The sequence below is a fragment of the Ascaphus truei genome, chromosome 2, assembly GCF_040206685.1.
Source record: "Ascaphus truei isolate aAscTru1 chromosome 2, aAscTru1.hap1, whole genome shotgun sequence".
Taxonomy (NCBI): Eukaryota; Metazoa; Chordata; class Amphibia; order Anura; family Ascaphidae; genus Ascaphus; species Ascaphus truei.
The window spans coordinates 381,803,816-381,824,278 of NC_134484.1; the positions used below are offsets into that span (position 1 = coordinate 381,803,816).

General features: G+C 41.0%; 1 protein-coding gene across 1 annotated transcript in view; it reads right to left on the reverse strand.

Moving 5' to 3' along the window:
• LOC142487595 (ATP-dependent translocase ABCB1-like) overlaps positions 1-20,463 on the reverse strand; it is a 141,773-nt gene that overhangs the window by 34,604 nt on the left and 86,706 nt on the right. Inside the window, exons 20-22 of the mRNA XM_075587172.1 lie at positions 12,782-12,859; positions 393-476; positions 19-222 (exon numbers count right to left, since the gene is read on the reverse strand). Coding sequence (XP_075443287.1) covers positions 19-222; positions 393-476; positions 12,782-12,859 — 366 coding nt within the window. The remainder of the gene's footprint in view (positions 1-18; positions 223-392; positions 477-12,781; positions 12,860-20,463) is intronic.

Consider the following 20,463-nt stretch of genomic DNA (forward strand, 5'->3'; position numbering starts at 1 on the left):
AGAATCGTATGTACTTACTCTTCCAGCTTCTTCTAAGGCCTTTTGATCCCTTGATGCATGACCTCCCATGGACACCATTTTAATGAAATATGTACCAATCATAATGGGAATACAGGTCAATATAAACAGTGTCAACTGCCAGCCATGGATAAAAGAAACAGTGATAGCTGCTAGCAGGGTTGAAACGGTCATAGTGATGAAACCCAGTCGGCTCCCAGTAATCTACAGAAAATACATTTCATTTTTATTAGAGATCTAAAGTAAATGTTAAATCCTATGGAAATGTAATTGTTACCAGATATGGTAATTATGTATAGGTTAACAATAAATTAACCAAAGTAAGCATGAATCTACTTGGACTGAACTGAACTAGATGGACAATTTATACACACCCCTTTGACCTGAGAAGCATCTGTTGCAAGTCTTGTAATGAGAACTCCAACTGCATTTTTGTGATCATCAAATAGTCCAATATCCTGTCAAATATAAATAAACAAGTCAATGGGAGTTTTTGGCTGATCACAATGTGATCAGCACTTTGAAGTATATAGAATCAGGTCTGCTGGGTGGGATAAATGAGGGATTGTGAGATTATGAAACAATGGAGGACAAGGGACCAGGGCCCCAGACAATTACTATGAGGGTCTGGTTTTAGAAAGTGATCTATTCGGGATAATGTGTATTAGGAATCGGATGTGAAACCTTTATATTTTTAATGTAACAAAGATGTTTAGTCCTAGGAATAACACAGAAGCAAAGCTTAAGATGTTAGCAGACTAAATAATTATTACTACTCGGGAGTTGAAGAAGCAGATCATTTTATTGATCGCAGAGCTCTGGGTGTTTCATCTGACGCAGGAGGAAAACACACCAGAAAATCAAAACAGGAGGAGTACACAGAGCACAAGAACTCCTCTCGTGGGTAAATTGAAGTTCACAGGAATCAGATCAACATGTGTTAAAAGAAAAGAGAAAAGATCATGGTACAATACAGTTTAATTAACGAAAAATCCTTTGAGCAGTGAGCTCCAGTACACTCACATGCTCCACGATCATTAAAAGCTGCTTTTAATGATCGTGGAGCATGTGAGTGTACTGGAGCTCACTGCTCAAAGGATTTTTTGTTAATTAAACTGTATTGTACCATGATCTTTTCTCTTTTCTTTTAATACATGTTGATCTGATTCCTGTGAACTTCAATTTACCCACGAGAGGAGTTCTTGCGCTCTGTGTACTCCCCCTGTTGTCTATTGAGGGATTGTGAAACTCCTCACACCAGCAGCATCTCCTCTTGGTGATATCATTTTTTGTGATTTATTTGTTGATATATTATAGGGTTTGCGCTTTCCTTTTCTTGCACCAGAAAATCAAAACAGCCTATATTTATAGGCATATGTGAAGCTGAGCCTGTCAGATGACCTACACATGCAATTATCCCTACTGCTGCGGCTCGTCTGAGTCTAACACATCTCCGTTTTTTCCCTGGCTTTTTCCTGGAATGCTACGCACTTCACCTGGAGCATGCTGCATTCATTTTGCGTTCTCAGCCACGGGTCATGCGCGGTTGACGCGCGGTTGGTGTGTTTATTGAGAATGGTTCGGATTTAATAGGTTGAAATTCTTCGCGTGTCCGCCAGATGGCAGATATTCATGAATTGTAATGCGCATGCGCTTCAGTAATGTGTCGACTTGCAGGTGTTTCGTTTAAAAAAGATACCACAGTGTGCTATTGTAACTTGGCCTTGAGACTGAAGGAAGAGGTTGCAAAAATGTATCAATTTAGGCTTTTCATATTAAAGAAAGACAAAGACCAGTTTCGGTTACAGTATTCTCCAGAGACCCACCACCCGCCATGAGTGTTCAAGTGCAGCCCGTTTTCCAAAAACCCGACAGAAGTTACGCGTATTTGATATGGGCCACGATTAATGCAACAGATGATAAGATGGCAACAGTTGTACAAATTTATCAGTATTTTATCGAAAACTATGACTTTTACAAATTTTCACCAGCTCCTCATACGTGGAAGCGTGCAATAAGGAAAAGGTTATGTAGCGATCCCTGTTTTTATCGTATTAAGCCACAATTTGTTGGAGGGTATTGGTGTGTATCACCGGCTTTTTCCTTTATCTATGATCATGCAGATGGCAAAAGGTGAAGGGTCGTGTTAAAACCAACTAAGAAACGACAGTCGCTGCCAAGCAATGCATCGGCACCGGCTTCCAATAACGGTCCCACCGTCAGTGACAGCCCTTGCTGTCTATCCAGAATGCCTGAGCCGGATTTCGCGTGCAGTTTCGATCAAGCTTGCATGTACCTAAGCAATTTCCAGCCTCATCAGCTGACTACAGGAGGACTAGTCCCACTGCAAACTATCAATGTGGATGATCAAGAACACTGGACTGGCAGTGGACCGGCGCTGGCGCCAGCTGAATGAGAAATTCTATGGTGAGTATTGTTGCCGTATTATTTTCTGTGTTTTTTTATTTTGACAATACAGTATCAATATCGGTGCGATTCAAAAGTCAAGCGATTCTCCTGTAAGCAATATCATTGGCTGAGCAGCTTCTACAGTACTGTACTGCAGATACTGAACAATTGGTGGAACGCTAGGCACATGCACATTGGAACCTTCTTGAAACGCATATGCGTGTCATTACATCGACGGTAGGCGCATGCGCATGTGAACAAGAGACGACCCCTGAGAAAACTATTGGTGGGACAGGCTGGGAACTTCTGTAGGGGGCTGACCATTACATTTTCTTTTTGTTTTTCCTCAGAAAAGAAAACGGCTAATGGAGGGATTTCGATGGATAATATCGCTTTGTGTAACAATGCCTGCACATTGCTGAATCGGATTGAAAAACCCACGTACCGGAGTCTACAGTTTAGTGGCCGTTGTTATTGATTAGGATAGAATACTGTACCTGAAACAGTATGCTGATGTTTTCCGGCCGTACAGTATACAATACTTTTTTATAAACAGTATACTGTGTAATAAACCCGAAAAAATAAAAACTATGCATTTATTCTACATGTATTACAGTATTGTACATACAGTATGTGTTTTCTATACAGTGCCAGTACATACAGTACAGTACTGAATATGTCTTCTATTTTTTTTAATACTCTTGTACTGAGCATGCCTACAGTATACAGTACAGTGCGCCTGGACAGTAGTGTACATTCTAGAAACACTGTATTTTGTTACAGTAGCAAAGGAGCCAATGGAACAATGTAAAACAAATCAACATGTTCTTTTATTGGTGGAGTAAGTACAAAAACATTTATTTACAAATACTGTACAATGTAGAAACATTTTAAGTGCACAGCAATTGAAAACATCAACAGGTGTATGGTTTACTGCTACAGTTGTGAAAACATTTATGTCAGTCAGTATGGTTTATAGTCACATGTTTTAAAAACAAATTCTTTATTCATAAAATATACAAAACGCAACATCTCCTTTATTAAAGAACGGCAAGTCAAAACATATACAGTGGGATGGGTGCCAAACAGTCTGCACCAGTACAGTCCTCGAGGGCAGCAAACAGGCCCAGTTTTCAGGGTAACCTTTGAAAACCGTGCCTGTTTGCGGCCCTCAGGGACTGGAATTGTGCAGGTCCTGTGTGTGTGTACAGCAAGTTAAAACATTTCTATATAAATACAAGTTAAAAAACACACAACAACATCTCCTTTATTTAAGTACAGCTGGTCAAAACATGCACAATACAGTTCAGCACAACAGTATGGTCTTACCTGTGATTAAATAAAGTATACAAAATGAAACATCTCCTTTATTATAGAAGCATATACAGTACAGTGGGATAGTGTGCAAAACTGTCAATCAGACCTGCACCACTACAGTCCTCGAGGGCAGCAAACAGGCCTGGTTTTCAGGACAACCTTGAAACCCGTGCCTGTTTGCGGCCCTCAGGGCCTGGAATTGTGCAGGTCCTGTGTGTGTGTACAGCAAGTTAAAACATTTCTGTATAAATACAAGTTAAAAAACACACAACAACATCTCCTTTATTTAAGTTCAGCAGGTCAAAACATGCACAGTACAGTTCAGCACAACAGTATGGTCTTACAGTTCCCGTGATTAAACCAGAAAGTCCACCACATTGTCCATCCATGGCCGATTCCTTGCATGGCGCAAAACGCCATTAATGCAGTCTCGAAAACCTTTCATTACAGGATCTGTAATTGGATAAAAGCGCCGCATTTCATCCAGAATGTTCTTTCTTAAATTGTCAGGAAGCGCCTTTTTTACGCGATTTCCTTCATAGTTCACTCTGAAGGCCCAGTCGCAGTACAACTAGTAGGGAACATGGTGCTTAAAAAGTAACAAGGCATACTTGTGGGGTGCACCAGAACTCATCACCCTATACTTCTCCCTGAGCGCCGGTGGCAGATCGCACAGGGTGATGTCGGGCACCGTATCGATGCGAGCGAATGTAGGTCTTCAGCGAGAGGGTATGCTTGAGGTGACGGGCGATGGTAGGTTGTCTGGGAGGAAGCTTTCCTTCAGTCTTGGTCGCCGTGTTGTCTCCTGGCATGGTCTTGACGGGGTTGTCATGTCCTCCTCAACGGCATACATGTACACTACATCTTCTGGTGGAGGGGGTGCGCTTTGTGATGGAAGGGGGTCAATGCTCCCATTCATCACATCCATGCCACCCTCCTGCTCCGGCGTCGGGGAAACAGGGGCATGAACACTGAGCAAATGATGTATACCCGCTATGTCAGCCTCTATCTTCTCCATCCGTCGATCCATCCGTTGATCCATATGTTGCATCTGTTGATCCATATCTAGCATCCGTTGATCCATATGTATCATCCGTTGATCCATATCTTGCATCCGTTGCTCCACATTTTGCATTGTCTCCAGAAGCAGATCTATCTTTGCCAGCACAATAGAGTTCCCGGGGAGATCCCCACTTATCCCATTCAGCATCCGGTCTAACGAGCTGCTTCTTGTGCATGGCGTGTGGACATCTGGGTGGATGGGTGCAACGGAGGATGAGATGGGGGTTCCATGGAGAGAAGCGGCGTCATCATCGAAGAAGGGTGGAGGAGGTGACCTGTGGATATCTGGTAGAGAAGAAGCGGCAGCGTCGTCGAAGAGGGATGGAGAAAGTGACCTTTGGATTTCCGGGCGAGGAGCAGAGTCGTCTAAGAGCAAAGGAGAAAGTGACCCGTGGATTTCAGAGGCACCGTCGTCGGATAGAACTGGAGAGGATAGCCTGTGGATTTTCGGGAGGGCGGTGGCAGCGTCAAGGAAGAAGGGTGGAGAAGACCGGCTGAAAATTTCCGGGACAGCGGCGGCAGAGTCGTCGAAGCGTATGTGAGGAAGTGGTCTGCGGGTTTGATGGGTTGGCTGCCAATCGTTTTGCGTTGAGAGTACATCACCGTATATCTTCTTGACATAATAAGGCTTACATCTATGAAAGCCCTTAGCCTTTGGGGTCAGCAGAAGGTTTTCTTTATTGACCTTAGGTAGTTAAGGGAGTGATCCCCTAAGAAGGTGCTTCAAATTGGTGTCGGTTTGAGGACTATTGTGATCCTCAGTGTAACAGTGGTAGGGCAGATTTGCCAAATTAGAAGTTCTGAATTGGAGCAGTGAGATAGGTTGCCGCAATAAAGTTTTTGCACGCTGCCACTGCCGCCAGCCTGTCTTTTTATCTGCTGTGCTCCAAGTCCCTTCCCCTCCCCGCCTTTATTGACCTTAGCCTGTCGCTTTTGCCTTGGCGTGGAAACGGCAACCGCCTTTTGCTTTTTCTGCTTGATAGGCACGGCAGAGGCGAGTGGGTTCCTGCGTCCGTAGAATCGGGGTTGATCCATGGAAGCAGATGGCATAATGCAGTATCTGGACAAGGGCAAGTTCAGATAAAGATCATCGGGTGGTGGGCTATACAAAGTGTGTAACCTTTTATGCATGGCAGCGAGGTATAAGTGTTGAAAGTGGGCGTACTCTAATGTGAGTCATTACCGTATAAATACACCATCCATTTTGTGGATTCACTGCACATTGAATACACAGCGACTAAACATTGAATATACATTCTTGTGTTTGTATTTCTTTCTACTCGCAGAAATGGTTGTTAAAAAGATTTCCAAGGATCTCAGCATGCGAATTAAGGATATGTACACGAGCGGACACCGAATTACTGCTATCCAATGCTGGTTAGCTACTTCTGGCCTCGTTGTGCCAGCAACCACCATGAGGTATCATGCACATGGAAAAAAACGAGAACACAAAAGGGCACCAAGGGTAACTAACGCGTAAGTATATTTATAAAACTTTTTAAAAAAATTTAGATCAAAAAATGTACTGTACATCTACAGTACTGTATCTAATATTTTTGTTATTTCTGTTGATTTATATTACAACAGTATATATATTTTGTATATTTATATTTATATTACAACAGTATATATATTTTGTATATTTATATTTATATTACAACAGTATATATATTTTGTATATTTATATTACAAAGATAGAAGATCGCCCTGGATAGGGAAGAAAAATGGTGGTGCACAGCGTGCCAACAGGTGCCCCATGCGTTCCGGAAGCAGGAAGAATAGCGGAAGCTGGATGTCGATTTTCAATGCAAAAAAAGTTTAATATACAGCAGTGAACAGCAAAGACAAATTGTTAAAAAGAAGAAAAAATCATCTTAAGAAAGAGTCCTTTTTTCTTCTTTTTAACAATTTGTCTTTGCTGTTCACTGCTGTATACAGTATTAAACTTTTTTTTGCATTGAAAATCGACATCCAGCTTCCGCTATTCTTCCTGCTTCCGGAACGCATGAGGCACCTGTTGCACGCTGTGTACCGCCATTTTTCTTCCCTATCCAGGGCGATCTTCTATCTTTGCACACATCGGGCTGAGAGCACGCCAGAACCAGAAGGACCGTATGCATAAGGGTCGTGAGTAATTTGTCATTGACACTGTATTTTTATGATTATGGTCTAGCTCTAAGGGCTGTGGGATTTTTGAGATAGGGGTCAGGGTCCCTAGTTATATATATGTATATATATTTTTTATATTTATATTACAACAGTATACAGTATATATTTTGTATATTTATATTTATATTACAACAGTATATATATTTTGTATATTTATATTTATATTACAACAGTATATATTTTGTATATTTAAATTTATATTACAAGAGTATATATATCTTGTATATTTATATTACAACAGTATATATATTTTGTATATTTATATTTATATTACAACTGTATATATATATTTTATATTTATATTTATATTACAACAGTATACAGCATATATTTTGTATATTTATATTTATATTACAACAGTATATATATTTTGTATATTTATATTTATATTACAACAGTATATATATTTTATATATTTATATTTATATTACAACTGTATATATATTTTTTATATTTATATTACAACAGTATATATATATTTTATATTGATGCATATTAATAGAACAATATATTGTATCCTGTTGATCTACAGTCTCTAATATTTTTACTTACCGGATTGTTTTTCTTTACATTGTAGGGAGATAACTCTTCTGGTGGACAAAATAAGTGAGGAGAATGATGAGAAGAGTGCATTAAGGGTCAAATACACTCTGCAGGAAAATCACAATCTCACTGTATCCGAGACCAGCATAAAGAAGATGAGACGCAGCATTGGATGGAAATATGGACGTGTGAGGTTTGTACTGGACAGTACAGGAGGTAAAAGTATTGTGCTGATGAAGTATACTTTCGTATACGAAACGCGTCGCAAATTGTGTTGCTGGCTCATATTTGTATCATAGCCAGTACACACACAAGTGTTTTTATTCCGATCACGACTACAATTACTGAAACATACAGGCATCCTAAGGACAGCTATAAGGGGCTTCTTATCCTGCGCATGCGCGCTACGCTTTCAGCCACGCTGAAACTCATGGAGGTCTGACAGCGCTACAGAGACAGCCCCAGCGCACGGGACTGATTTCTGAGGATTGACACTGCCCCTGCTTACTTTATGTGATGCCCTACCAAAGAAATTTTCATCGAGATCGGGGATTATTAAAGTTTTATTCCATGTAAGTGGTTGCTATCTTTTATTATTTGTAATAATTTCTCTTATCTTGGTGCGCTCTTGTGTTTTCTTTTTTTCTTAGATACTTGGTATCACCGTCGGAGTTCTCCGTTGGGATCCTTCTTGGAGGTGGGGGAAGACACCTTGAACAACAGGAGCAGCAAAAGAACAGAGAGGAATTAATATTCCACAACCTTAAAGAGCAAGAGCGCGGACTGGACACTTTCCTAGTGGTCCAGGATGAATTGTCATCTTTGAAGGTAAAATATATGAAATATAATGTAGCCTTATGCACTGTACTTTATTAGTGTAGCCTTACTGTATGCATTGTACTGTACTATTGTGCAGTTTTTTGAGCACTTTTCTTTTCTTGCTATAGGAATCATGAATAAAGCTTTCTTCCAAGACAACATTGTCCTTGTGCAATACATCACACGCGAGTTCCCAAATGGTCACCGCTTCTATCAGGACAATGATCCGAAGCACACCGCGTCAACAGCGCATATCCTTGAGCGCTGTATCAACTGGGTGAAGACGCCAGCGGAGTAAGTGCGGTAACCGTGTCTCATTTTTTTCCCACTGTTTTTACTGTGTACTGTATCTCTTAAACTAATTGTCCTTTTTTTCCAATGACAGATCGCCAGACTTCAATCCGATCGAAATGGTCTGGCATCAGCTGAAGGACCATATCCGGAAAGTGGTGAAACCCTCCAAAAAGGACGAGTTGTTGAAAGGCATAATGAGTTTTTGGAACGATGTACTCACCGTGGAACGCTGCAATAAATATATAGACCATATGCCACTGTGTTGCCCATTGTGATCGCGCGTAATGGGCAAGCATCAGGAAAGTAGTACTGTGCTGTAGTATTGTAAGTACAGTATGATACAGGTAAGTATGGCACAGATTTTTTTCTTTCCCAATAGTCAGAGTATACAGTAGTTACAGTTTTTTCTTTACAGAGAGAGCAGCACCAGCCATCAGGTTACAGTACATAGTATTTAACAGTAGTCAGAGTATACAGTAGTTTAAGAAAAGACTAGTTTGACAGTACTACAGTAACTGCCTACTAACTGCTCAATTTTTTTCTTTCCAGAGAAAGCAGCACCAGCCATGTACAGTAGTACTACATAACACACAATGCCATAATACAGTACGCACATAACTGCACTAATTTTTTGTTTTCTTGTCGTTTCAGGAAAAAAGGGTGGCTTGGGGGGAGGTGGGGTGTTGTGTCCAATCCAATCTGTTTGTACAGTCAAATGTACAGTATATAAACAGCAGTAATGATGTACACAAAACCTCTCCTCTCTCAATGAACTACTGTACTGTACACAGAATGAGGAACAAGATAAAGACGGAAAAAATAATATTACTATATATATATATATATTATACATTACAGTATATATTATTAAATAATATTCTTATAAATGTGCCTTATTCATGTTTCCCCATGTTTTAAAAATGTTTTCTAACTGTTTATCCAATTTCAATCTGCCAGAAGAACTTAATAAAGACTGCATTATGTATTATTCATGATTATTTTTATATTTGTATTTTTTGGTTCCTGATAAAATAAAATAAATATTTATTCACATTCCTGCTAATCATAATCATTGACAACTACCACAACCCCCCCCACCCCTACAGTAGACCAATGAATAAGAATGAATGACAAAACAACATGAATCAGTTAATGTTTTTTTTAACTCGCAATTCTCACTGCTGTGCAAATCAGATTTACATTTCAAAATCAAGAAGGGATTTTCCAAAGCGTTACCGTAAACAAAGCCTCAAAGGGTTGGGGGGAGGGTGGGGTAAGTCATGTGCAGTAATCAGCTAGCTCCCATCTCAAAGAGGATTACACGCAGGCGCACTGAGGCTTTGTAGCTCAGCTATGGACGGATTAAGAACACAATGGCAATATTCAGAAAATTAACGACTCTGTGGAGATAGGGGGTTGGGTGACTCATGCGCAGTAAGCAGCAAGCTCCCATCTCTAAAAGGATTAAAGTACATGCAGGCGCAGTGAGGCGATTGACGCTCGGCTAGGGACGGATTAAAAACACAATGACTAACTAACTTCAGAAAATTAATGACTCTGTGGAGGTGTCTGTCGATAAGAGTTTGTGTGTGTGTGGGGGAGGGATGAAGGATTAGTTGTGCAGCAGTTCAAAGAAATAACATACGGTAGAGTACAGTAATTTCAAAAGGCAGTTCATCATAATACTGTAATTTGATCCCTACACCCCCCAAATACAGTACATAAAAAGCACACAAATCAACCATGTGCAGGCAAACGCACAGATTTAATATCGTAATATCAAGATTTTTTTTGCAGGCTTGTGGATAAAATAACAGTTAAAAAATCATAATTAAAAATTTTGGGGGGGGACTCAAGCAAGCAGTGTTGGGTAAAGTTACAGGCGCATGAGCAGGAATAAACTAGCTCCCATCCGAAAGAGGATTACACACAGGTCATGCCCTGTGCAAATCAAATTCGAGAAGGGATTTTCCAAAGCATTGCCGTAAACAAAGCCTCAAAATTCCCATCTCAAAGAGAATTATACGCAGGCGCAGTGAGTCTTTGTAGCTCGGCTATGGACGGATTCAGAACACAATGGCAAGATTCAGTAAATTAACGACTCTGTGGAGAGGGGGGGGTTGGGTGACTCATGCGCAGTAAGCAGCTCCCATCTCAAAAAGGATTACACGCAGGCGCAGTGAGGCTTTGTAGCTTGGCTATGGACGGATTAAGAACACAATGGCAAGATTCAGAAAATTAACGACTCCGTGGAATTTCAAATCCTTGAGCTAGCGTTTGTGGGGGAGGGGGCTACAGGGTACAGCTGCATGAAGTTCAAAGCTAAAGACATACTTTAATTTCAAAAGGCAGTTCATCATAATAATACACCCCCAAATACAGTACGTAAAAAGCACACAAATCAACCATGTGCAGTCAAACACACAGGGTCGCAATCAAATGCTACAGCACAGATTGAATATCGTAATACAGTAAGATGGTTTTTGCAGGCTTGATGAGAAAAAAAATTACAATTAAAAAAAAATTTAAAAAAAAATTTTTGGTCACTCAATCAGGCAAGCAAGCAGTGGTGAGCGAAGTTACAGGCACATGCGCAGTAAATTCCTGCTGTCAAGCAGGAATGTGATTGAAACCAGACACACATTCAATGAAATGGTGTGGGAGAGATGTACTGCATTGTAGAGGAGATAAGAAGTTGAAATACCCTGCAGTGCAGTTAATTATCCTGAGCGAGGGGAGAGCGCTGTATATGCCGAAATGTGACAGGTGCAGTACAGCACACGCCTATGCGTTTCAACAATTTTCAAATGAAACATACTGAGACATACTGTACAGCAGCACAGCACTGCAAATGCATGTATACTTTAAATATGCAAATTTAGAATTACTGCCTGCGCACACACAGACTGTGTACTGACGTAGGTTGAACCGCGAAAGTATTAGACTTCCAAGACAACAGCTCGCAAACGCACCCCTGAGTTTTTACACGGCATTGCAGTATTGCAGACAGCAAGAATAAATGCTAATATCACGAGCGCGAAAATAACGCAGTTCACTCTGGGCGAAAACGACAAAAAAACGCACCTAACCGGGATAATCTGAGAGCCGCGGATCTAGCCGACTTAGACTCAGATCGGCCACCACTGTATACTGTATACGGTTTGTCATATCTGATTCATGGTGTGGAATGGAATCTTCAACTTTAGTCTACTTCAGCAATTTTAACAAAAACATGTTATTTAGTAATTAATTCTAATAATTAAAACATGTTGCAATATATATAAAAATGCTAAACTTACACAGCGTTTATACAAATAGCATTTATAGAATATATATCATAAAACAAAATGTAACAGCTTCGTCCCAACAAATTCTCATTGTCATATCTCTCCAATAGATAACAGTTCTTTATTATATAGAGTCATTTGTACCCGGCACGAAATGGTTGTTTTTAATTCAGTGTCTGATCTACCCAAAATATTCATGTTGACCATGGTTCTCAGCTCGGCTAACAGCTATCTCTTGTTTAACATTCCACTTGTGAACATCTTGTAACAGTGACCATGATAACTGGTTGTTAGGAGAATGTAAGCTCTTCTAAAACTAGAAATTAGAAGTACTGATATTGAAAATAGACGTTACTAGTTTTACTATCTCTTCTCTCATGTGACAATAATGATATTAACCTTAAAATTAGGCTGTTAAATAACTTCAGTTACAATGATAAAAATAATAGAATGAATAAACAGATTAAGCATTATATTTGCTTCTGTGTTATTCATAGGACAAAACATCTTTGTTACATTAAAGATACTGTATAACGATTTCACCATCCCCCCCCCCTGGTTCCCAATACACATCAGTCCCTTAGAAATCAAACAGCAAAGCACCAGTTGAGTTGACAAAGTTAAATCTAATGTTATTATCTTCATTGTTTTATTTCCCTACAGATCTCTGTGAAACTGATTTACTGTTGCACAATTCTCTGTACAGGTTTGCAAGAATTTTTCGATATATGCAAATTCCAACAATACAACTTATTACATGTACGTCTTCAATACATGATCATGTCATATAATTATTTTCATATAGAAGGTACTAGAAAGTAATACACACCATTGTTTTTTATGCAGAGTGAAACAGTACATACCTGTCTAAGCAATGCTTTAAATGATAGAGATCGTATTCTCATAGTAAGAGTTTCTCCAGAATTTCCAAATGTGAAGCCCTAAAGTGGTAAAATATAACAAGCAAGTTATAATTCAAGTGTAGTTCTCCTGTGATTCTACGGCCAGATGTCATCAAAGTCCAATGTAGGGTAGCGCACCTACTGTAATCTGGCAGTAACTGCCATTCAAGACAATAGCAGTTAATGGAAAAAAGCAGGATATGGGTGGCGCTCCCTCATAGGATAACATGTAATATAGATCCCTAATTGGGATAGGGGCTATAATAAATACATAGGAATAAATATGAGAGATACTGGCCCTGAAACTGCTGCAGCTCAATCAAGAAGGATTGTCCCGTGATCCTTAGTTGGTATGTGAGTTGTTAAGGAGATTAGCGCATGCAAACAAAAAGAGAAAAAAGCAGAAGTATATATATGGAGAATATACACCTAGTTTTTTGTTGGGGTAAGGAGAGAGTAAAATATATGACACGGAGCCATGTGAGTAAGATAATGACATCAGTAGTCTTTCAAACCATTTACCTGAATTAGTAATTAAGATCATTAATTGATAATTGGTATGCTAACCCCATCATTCTTCTGGTTCTATTTTGATCCATGTTGCTACAGTGTTTTGTTAAATTGGCTATTTCATCAGTGTTTCATTGCCAGACCACTTCATCACTTATGTTCACTATTTTACACTGTTTTGCACTTTATTTGTCAGTGTTTATTTCACCATTTTCTATGATATGCTTTCAGTTTGATGGCTCCCATCTATTTATTTTATTTATTTATTTATAAAATATTTTACCAGGAAGTAATACATTGAGAGCTACCTCTCGTTTTCAAGTATGTCCTGGGCACAGAGTTAAGACAAATAATACATGGTTACAAATACAGTTACATAAATGAACAGGGTATAAATTATATACAAGACATTGCGTGCACAGTTAAAGAAATATATATTATGGGCGAATGAAACAGTTACAGACCAGATTAAAATGTGAGACAGCCTTAGATTTGAAAGAACTTAAACTGGTGGTGGATGTGAGAGTCTCTGGTAGGTTGTTCCAGTTTTGGGTGCACGGTAAGAGAAGGAGGAACGGCCGGATACTTTGTTGAGCCTTGGGACCATGAACAGTCTTTTGGAGTCTGATCTCAGGTGATAAGTGCTGCATGTGCTAGGAGTGAGAAGCTTGTTCAGATAGCTGGGTAGCTTGCCAATAAATAATTTAAAGGCAAGACAGGAAGGTGAACTTTGCACCTAGACTCTAGTGATGAACAATCTAGTTCTTTGAGCATTTCGCAGTGATGTGTGTTGTAGTTGCATTGGAGAACAAAACGACAAATGGAATTGTAGAGGGTGTCAAGTTTGCTAAGGTGGGTTTGAGGTGCCGTGCCATATACTATGGGCCTCATGCAGTAAGCCCCGATAAGGCTTTTTCGGCATTTTATAGCTGTTTTTTGCCCTCCTGATTCAGTAAGCCCCGATAAGTGGGAATTATCGGCAACTTTTCTTGCGAAAAAAATTTTTTCGCCACCCGGCTGCCGATAAGCCACTTATCGGGACTTTTTTTTCCCGCCTGAATTCAGTAAGCCCCGATCAGCTTTTTGGTGCTGATCGGCAGGCCAGATTGGAGATTTTATGGCCAATCCAGCCCGCCAACTAAAGTTGGCAACTTGCTGAAGGAGAAGCATCGGCAAGGGCGACACTTAGGAAAAATCAGCCCTTTTTCCTGCCTGTGATTGATGCCGGGGGTCTCCGGAGCTGATACCCGCACCGGAGCCCCCCGGCATGCATCCGAGGCAGGAAAAAGGCATTTAAAAGCCACTTCATTACCTTAGCGGCTAACCGCTAAGGCAATGAAGGGGTTAACCCACCGTGCCAGCGTTATTGTGGGTAGCGGGGATGGGTGAGGGGGGTATTTGGCCCTGGGTGTGAGTTTAGGACTTGCGGGGGGGTTGCGAGGGCACTTAACCCCTTCACGACCGTAGCAGTTAATACCGCTACGGTCCTGAAGGGGTTAAGGCCTCCCGCTACCCACCCGCAAGCCCTAAACTACCACCGTTGGGGCTAATACCCCTTTCACCCACCCCCACTAGCCACAATATTAAAAAAATACACACCCCAGCCCCACAATAACTACATAAATAAATAATTATATTATATATATATATATATATATATATATACCCAACAACACCTATACCCCCCTAACATACTGTATAGTAATTGGTACAATGACTATTATCCACAAAAGGATAATAGTGCAGTTGTCCATTTACAATACATACACAACAATAAAGACTTTAAATACATATAGCACTCACCCATGTCCCACTGCCACGATGAAGGCCATCCTCATCTTCATCCTGCCCATGCCCCATCCGCTTCTGCAAAACAAACACAAGAATTACAACATCCAAATTAATGTCCCCTAACCCCTTAATCACCATAGCGGTTATTAACCGCTACAGTTATTAAGGGGTTAAGCCACCATCACCCACATACCCTCCCCCACAAAGCCCCCCAACCACCCTCACCCAATACCCACAGGGGAGTCCTACCAAATACCCTTGGGCCTAATACCCCCTCCCCCAGCACATACAGTACAATAATGTGCCAAATAACTATTATCCACATAGGGATAATACATTATTTGGCCATTATTAAACACATTCAATAACGTTAAAATGTAAATAAAATTGTACTAACCTCATCAATAAGAAGTCTCCGTCGCCAGCATCATCCTTGGGGTCCGTTGCCAACATTAGAAATAGCCACAACATTTCAATATCATTAACATAACACTGAACCCCTTAATCACCTTATCGGGTACTAACCTGAAAGGTAATTAAGGGGTGAAGCCATCCTGCAATGCCTACAACAGTTATGCATAACATCTTCAGTGAAATAAAAACCAATTGCCTAACCAAATTCCATTTAATCATTCAATCTGTAGGCTCACATGCCTCATAAAACATTGCATTTACAGTGTATACATGTAGCATAACATGTAAACTGCATGTACACGCTGCAAATCAATGTTAACAATACAATAATGCCACTCAAATCGCCATACATCACAAGAAGTATATTATTTATTTCACTGAAGATGTTATGCATAACTGTTGTAGGCATTGCAGGATGGCTTCACCCCTTAATTACCTTTCAGGTTAGTACCCGATAAGGTGATTAAGGGGTTCAGTGTTATGTTAATGATATTGAAATGTTGTGGCTATTTCTAATGTTGGCAACGGACCCCAAGGATGATGCTGCGACGGAGACTTCTTATTGATGAGGTTAGTACAATTTTATTTACATTTTAACGTTATTGAATGTGTTTAATAATGGCCAAATAATGTATTATCCCTATGTGGATAATAGTTATTTGGCACATTATTGTACTGTATGTGCTGGGGGAGGGGGTATTAGGCCCAAGGGTATTTGGTAGGACTCCCCTGTGGGTATTGGGTGAGGGTGGTTGGGGGGCTTTGTGGGGGAGGGTATGTGGGTGATGGTGGCTTAACCCCTTAATAACTGTAGCGGTTAATAACCGCTATGGTGATTAAGGGGTTAGGGGACATTAATTTGGATGTTGTAATTCTTGTGTTTGTTTTGCAGAAGCGGATGGGGCATGGGCAGGATGAAGATGAGGATGGCCTTCATCGTGGCAGTGGGACATGGGTGAGTGCTATATGTATTTAAAGTCTTTATTGTTGTGTAAGTATTGTAAATGGACAACTGCACTATTATCCATTTGTGGATAATAGTCATTCTGCCCATTACTATACTGTATGTTGTGTATTGCTGCTATGTTTATTGGGGGCATTTGTCCCCAATAAACATGCTACTATGCGTTAACCCCTTCATTGCCTTAGCGGCTATCCGCTATGGTAATGAAGCAGCATTAATGTATTTTAATAATATTGTGCGGAAGCAGGAGGCCCCCTGAGCTGAAGCGCATTTATTTGTGGCTCAGAGACCCCCTGCCTCCCGAGTTACAGGCCCCGGTTTGGGCCATCGGTTACAGTGTGGACGCCATGTTTATTGCGGGGACGCTATAAACATGGCGGCGACACTGCCACCCGATGACACATACCGGGGCCTGTAACTCGGGAAGCAGGGGGTCCCTGGTCCACAAAGCAATGCGGTTCAGCTCAGGGGACCCCCTGCTCACTGTACAGTATAATTAAAAAGACATTCATGCTGCTTCATTACCGTTGCACATAGCCGCCAAGGTAAGGAACGAGTCTTTATTGATGTGTGTGTGTTTTATTTATACTATACATGTGCAGAGGGTCTCCGGAGCAGAACAGCGTTGGTTTGAGGTCCGGGGACCCCCTGCCCCCCGAGATACAGGCCCCTTTATGGGGTGCCGGTATCCCTCTGGTTTGTTTACAGGCCGCGGTCACGTGATCGGGACCTTTAAACGCCGAGGGATACCGGCACCTCATAAAGGGGCCTGTATCTCGGGGGGCAGGGGGTCCCCGGACCTCAAACCAACGCGGTTCAGCTCCGAAGACCCCCTGCACATGTAGAGTATAAATAAAAGTTGTTTTTAAATACTTTTTTTGGTGCCGAAGTTTGCGCTGAGAGAGCGGCTTGTCTCTCTCAGCTGCAAACATCTATCGGCACCAAAGGCTTATCGGGAGCCTTATCGGGAGCCAGGCTGTATCGCCACAGCTCATCGGCAGCTTTGCTTTCGCAGTGCTTCAGCAGGGATCGGAAGGATTCGGCCCTTACTGAATACTGCGAGGGCAAATCGCCCAAAAAATACATTTTCGCAATTCGTGCCGAAAATTTTGTATCGGGGCTTACTGCATGAGGCCCTATGTCTCCATAGTCAATAATTGGCATTAGCATCTGCTGTGCGATACGCTTTCTGACCAGGAGACTTAGGGAGGATTTGATCCTTTAAAGTACCCCTAGTTTGGCATCATTCCAGGATATGCTTGAATCCAGCAGCAAGTACATATGTTTTTTCGCCATGTTGGTATGATTAGCCACATTGCTTAGCTTTTTATCCTAATTTGGTTCTTTTTCTGCATATCCAAGTAGCGTTTTTTATGCTACAGCGTACATTTGGTCTATTGCGCATGCGCAATGGTACATAGATAGAGGGCAAATTAGTTCCTTGCAGACGCGCTGGTTATTTGTTTTTATTCTGCCACTGCTCACGCATGCGCAATTAGCTTCGTTTCGGCACGGCATGCGTTCCATTGCCTGCAGGCGCCCCCTCAGGTTCCATGACACGCATCAAGTGATTATTTGACTTTTTGCCTTTCACCCCTGACTCCGGCAGGGAGTGCGTTTCATCTCACGGGCGTACCCAGGGGATTCTGGGAAATGACATGCAAATGAGCACAGTGCCACCTTTTGCTTCAAAACCATTGAACATGTTTCCCCTATAGGCTTAAGCTTGCTGCATGGTCACAGCTTTGAGAATAGCCAGGGTTAAGATGCATAGCCAGTAAACCCACCTACAGACAGCCGCTTCGACCTTAATGGGTCTCATCAGTGTGGGGTTATACTGGCTATGCAAAAATGAAGCAATGAGGATAGGTCTTACCATAGTTAGTTAAGTTATGGTTTGTAAAAAAAGTGCCTATAGGGGAACCATGTTGAATGGTTTGAAGCAAAAGGTGGCACTGTGTGCTCATTTGCATATCATTTCCCAGAATCCCCTGCTGTAGTGGAAGTACTGTGTGCTGGGTGATAATGGGGAAAGCAGGGTTGCAGACCTGTCTTAAACATGCAGATGAGCATACAGTAATATTTCCATTTGCTATATATACAGTTAAGTCCGAAAATAATTGGACACTGATACAAGTTTTATTATTTCGGCTGTGTACCAAAATAAATTCAAGTTACAGTTAAATAATGAATATGGACTTAAAGTGCAGTCTATCAGCTTTAATGTGAGGGTATTCACATCCAAATTGGAGGAAGGGTTTAGGAATTACATATCTTTAATATGTAGCCCCCTCTTTTTCAAGGGACCAAAAGTAATTGGACAATTGACTCAAAAGCTGTTTCATAGACAGGTGTAGGCAAGTCCTTCATTATTTCAGCATCAATTAAGTAGGTAAAAGGTCTGGAGTTGATTCCAGATGTGGCATTCGCATTTGGAAGCTGTTGCTGTGAACCCACAACTTGCGGTCAAAGGAGCTCTCAATACAAGTGAAACAGGGCATCCTTAGGCTGCAAAAAAAAAGAAAATCCATCAGAGAGATAGCAGGAACATTAGGAGTGGCCAAATCAACAGTTTGGTACATTCTGAGAAAAAAAGAACACACTGGTGAGCTCTGCACCACAAAAAGGCCTGGACGTCCACGGAAGACAACAGTGGTGGATGATTGTAGGATCCTTTCCATTTTAAAGAAAAACCCCTTTACAACATCCAGCCAAGTGAAGAACACTCTCCAGGAGGTAGGCTTATCATTATCCAAGTTTACCATAAAGAGAAGACTTCACGAGAGCATATACAGAGGGTTCACCACAAGGTGCAAACCACTCATAAACCTCAAGAATAGAAAGGCCAGATTAGACTTTGCCAAACAATATCTAAAAAAGCCAGCCCAGTTTTGGAACAGCATTCTTTGGACAGATGAAACTAAGATCAACCTGTACCAGAATGATGGGAAGAAAAAAGTATGAAGAAGGCTTGGAACGGCTCATGATCCGAAGCGTACCACATCATCTGTAAAACACAGTGGAGGCAGTGTGATGGCATGGGCATGCATGGCTTCCAATGGCACTGGGTCATTAGTGTTTATTGATGATGTGACAGAAGACAGAAGCAGCCGGATGAATTCTGAAGTGTATAGGGATATATTGTCTGCTCAGATTCAGCCAAATTCAGCGAAGTTGATTGGACGGCGCTTCACTTTACAGATGGGCAATGACCCAAAACATACTGCGAAAGCAACCCAGGAGTTTTTTAAGGCAAAGAAGTGGAATATTCTGCAATGGCCAAGTCAATCACCTTATCTCACCCCGATCGAGCATGCATTTCACGTGCTGAAGACAAACCTTAAGGCAGAAAGACCCACGAACAAACAACAACTGGACAGCTGCAGTAAAGGCCTGGCAAAGCATCACAAAGGAGGAAACTCAACGTTTGGTGATGTCCATGCGTTCCAGACTTTAAGCAGTCATTGCCTGCAAAGGATTCTCGCCAAAGTATTAAAAATGAAAAATGTATTTATGATTGTGTTAATTTGTCCAATTACATTTGAGCCCCTGAAATAAGGGGACTGTGTATGAAAATGGTTGCAATTCCTAAACGTTACATACGATATTTTTGTTCAACCCCTTGAATTAAAGCTGAAAGTCTGCAATTCTATTGCATCTCGGTTGTTTCATTTCAAATCCATTGTGGTGGCGTACAGAGCCAAAATTATGAAAATTGTGTCAGTGTCCAATTATTTCCGGACCTATATATATATATCCTCTACTAAAACAGGTCTCTCTGGGTTTGGATTTTCAGTGATAGAAAAAATGAAACAACTGCCATTTTTTTTAATTTCTGTGAAAATGTTGCCTATCTCTACAAACCATGCATGTTATGGCATATTAGGCTTCACACACAAGCAAAGCAGTAAGAAGGCCATCATGTAAGATTCATTGCTCTATACCAGAAGTGGGCAACTCCAGT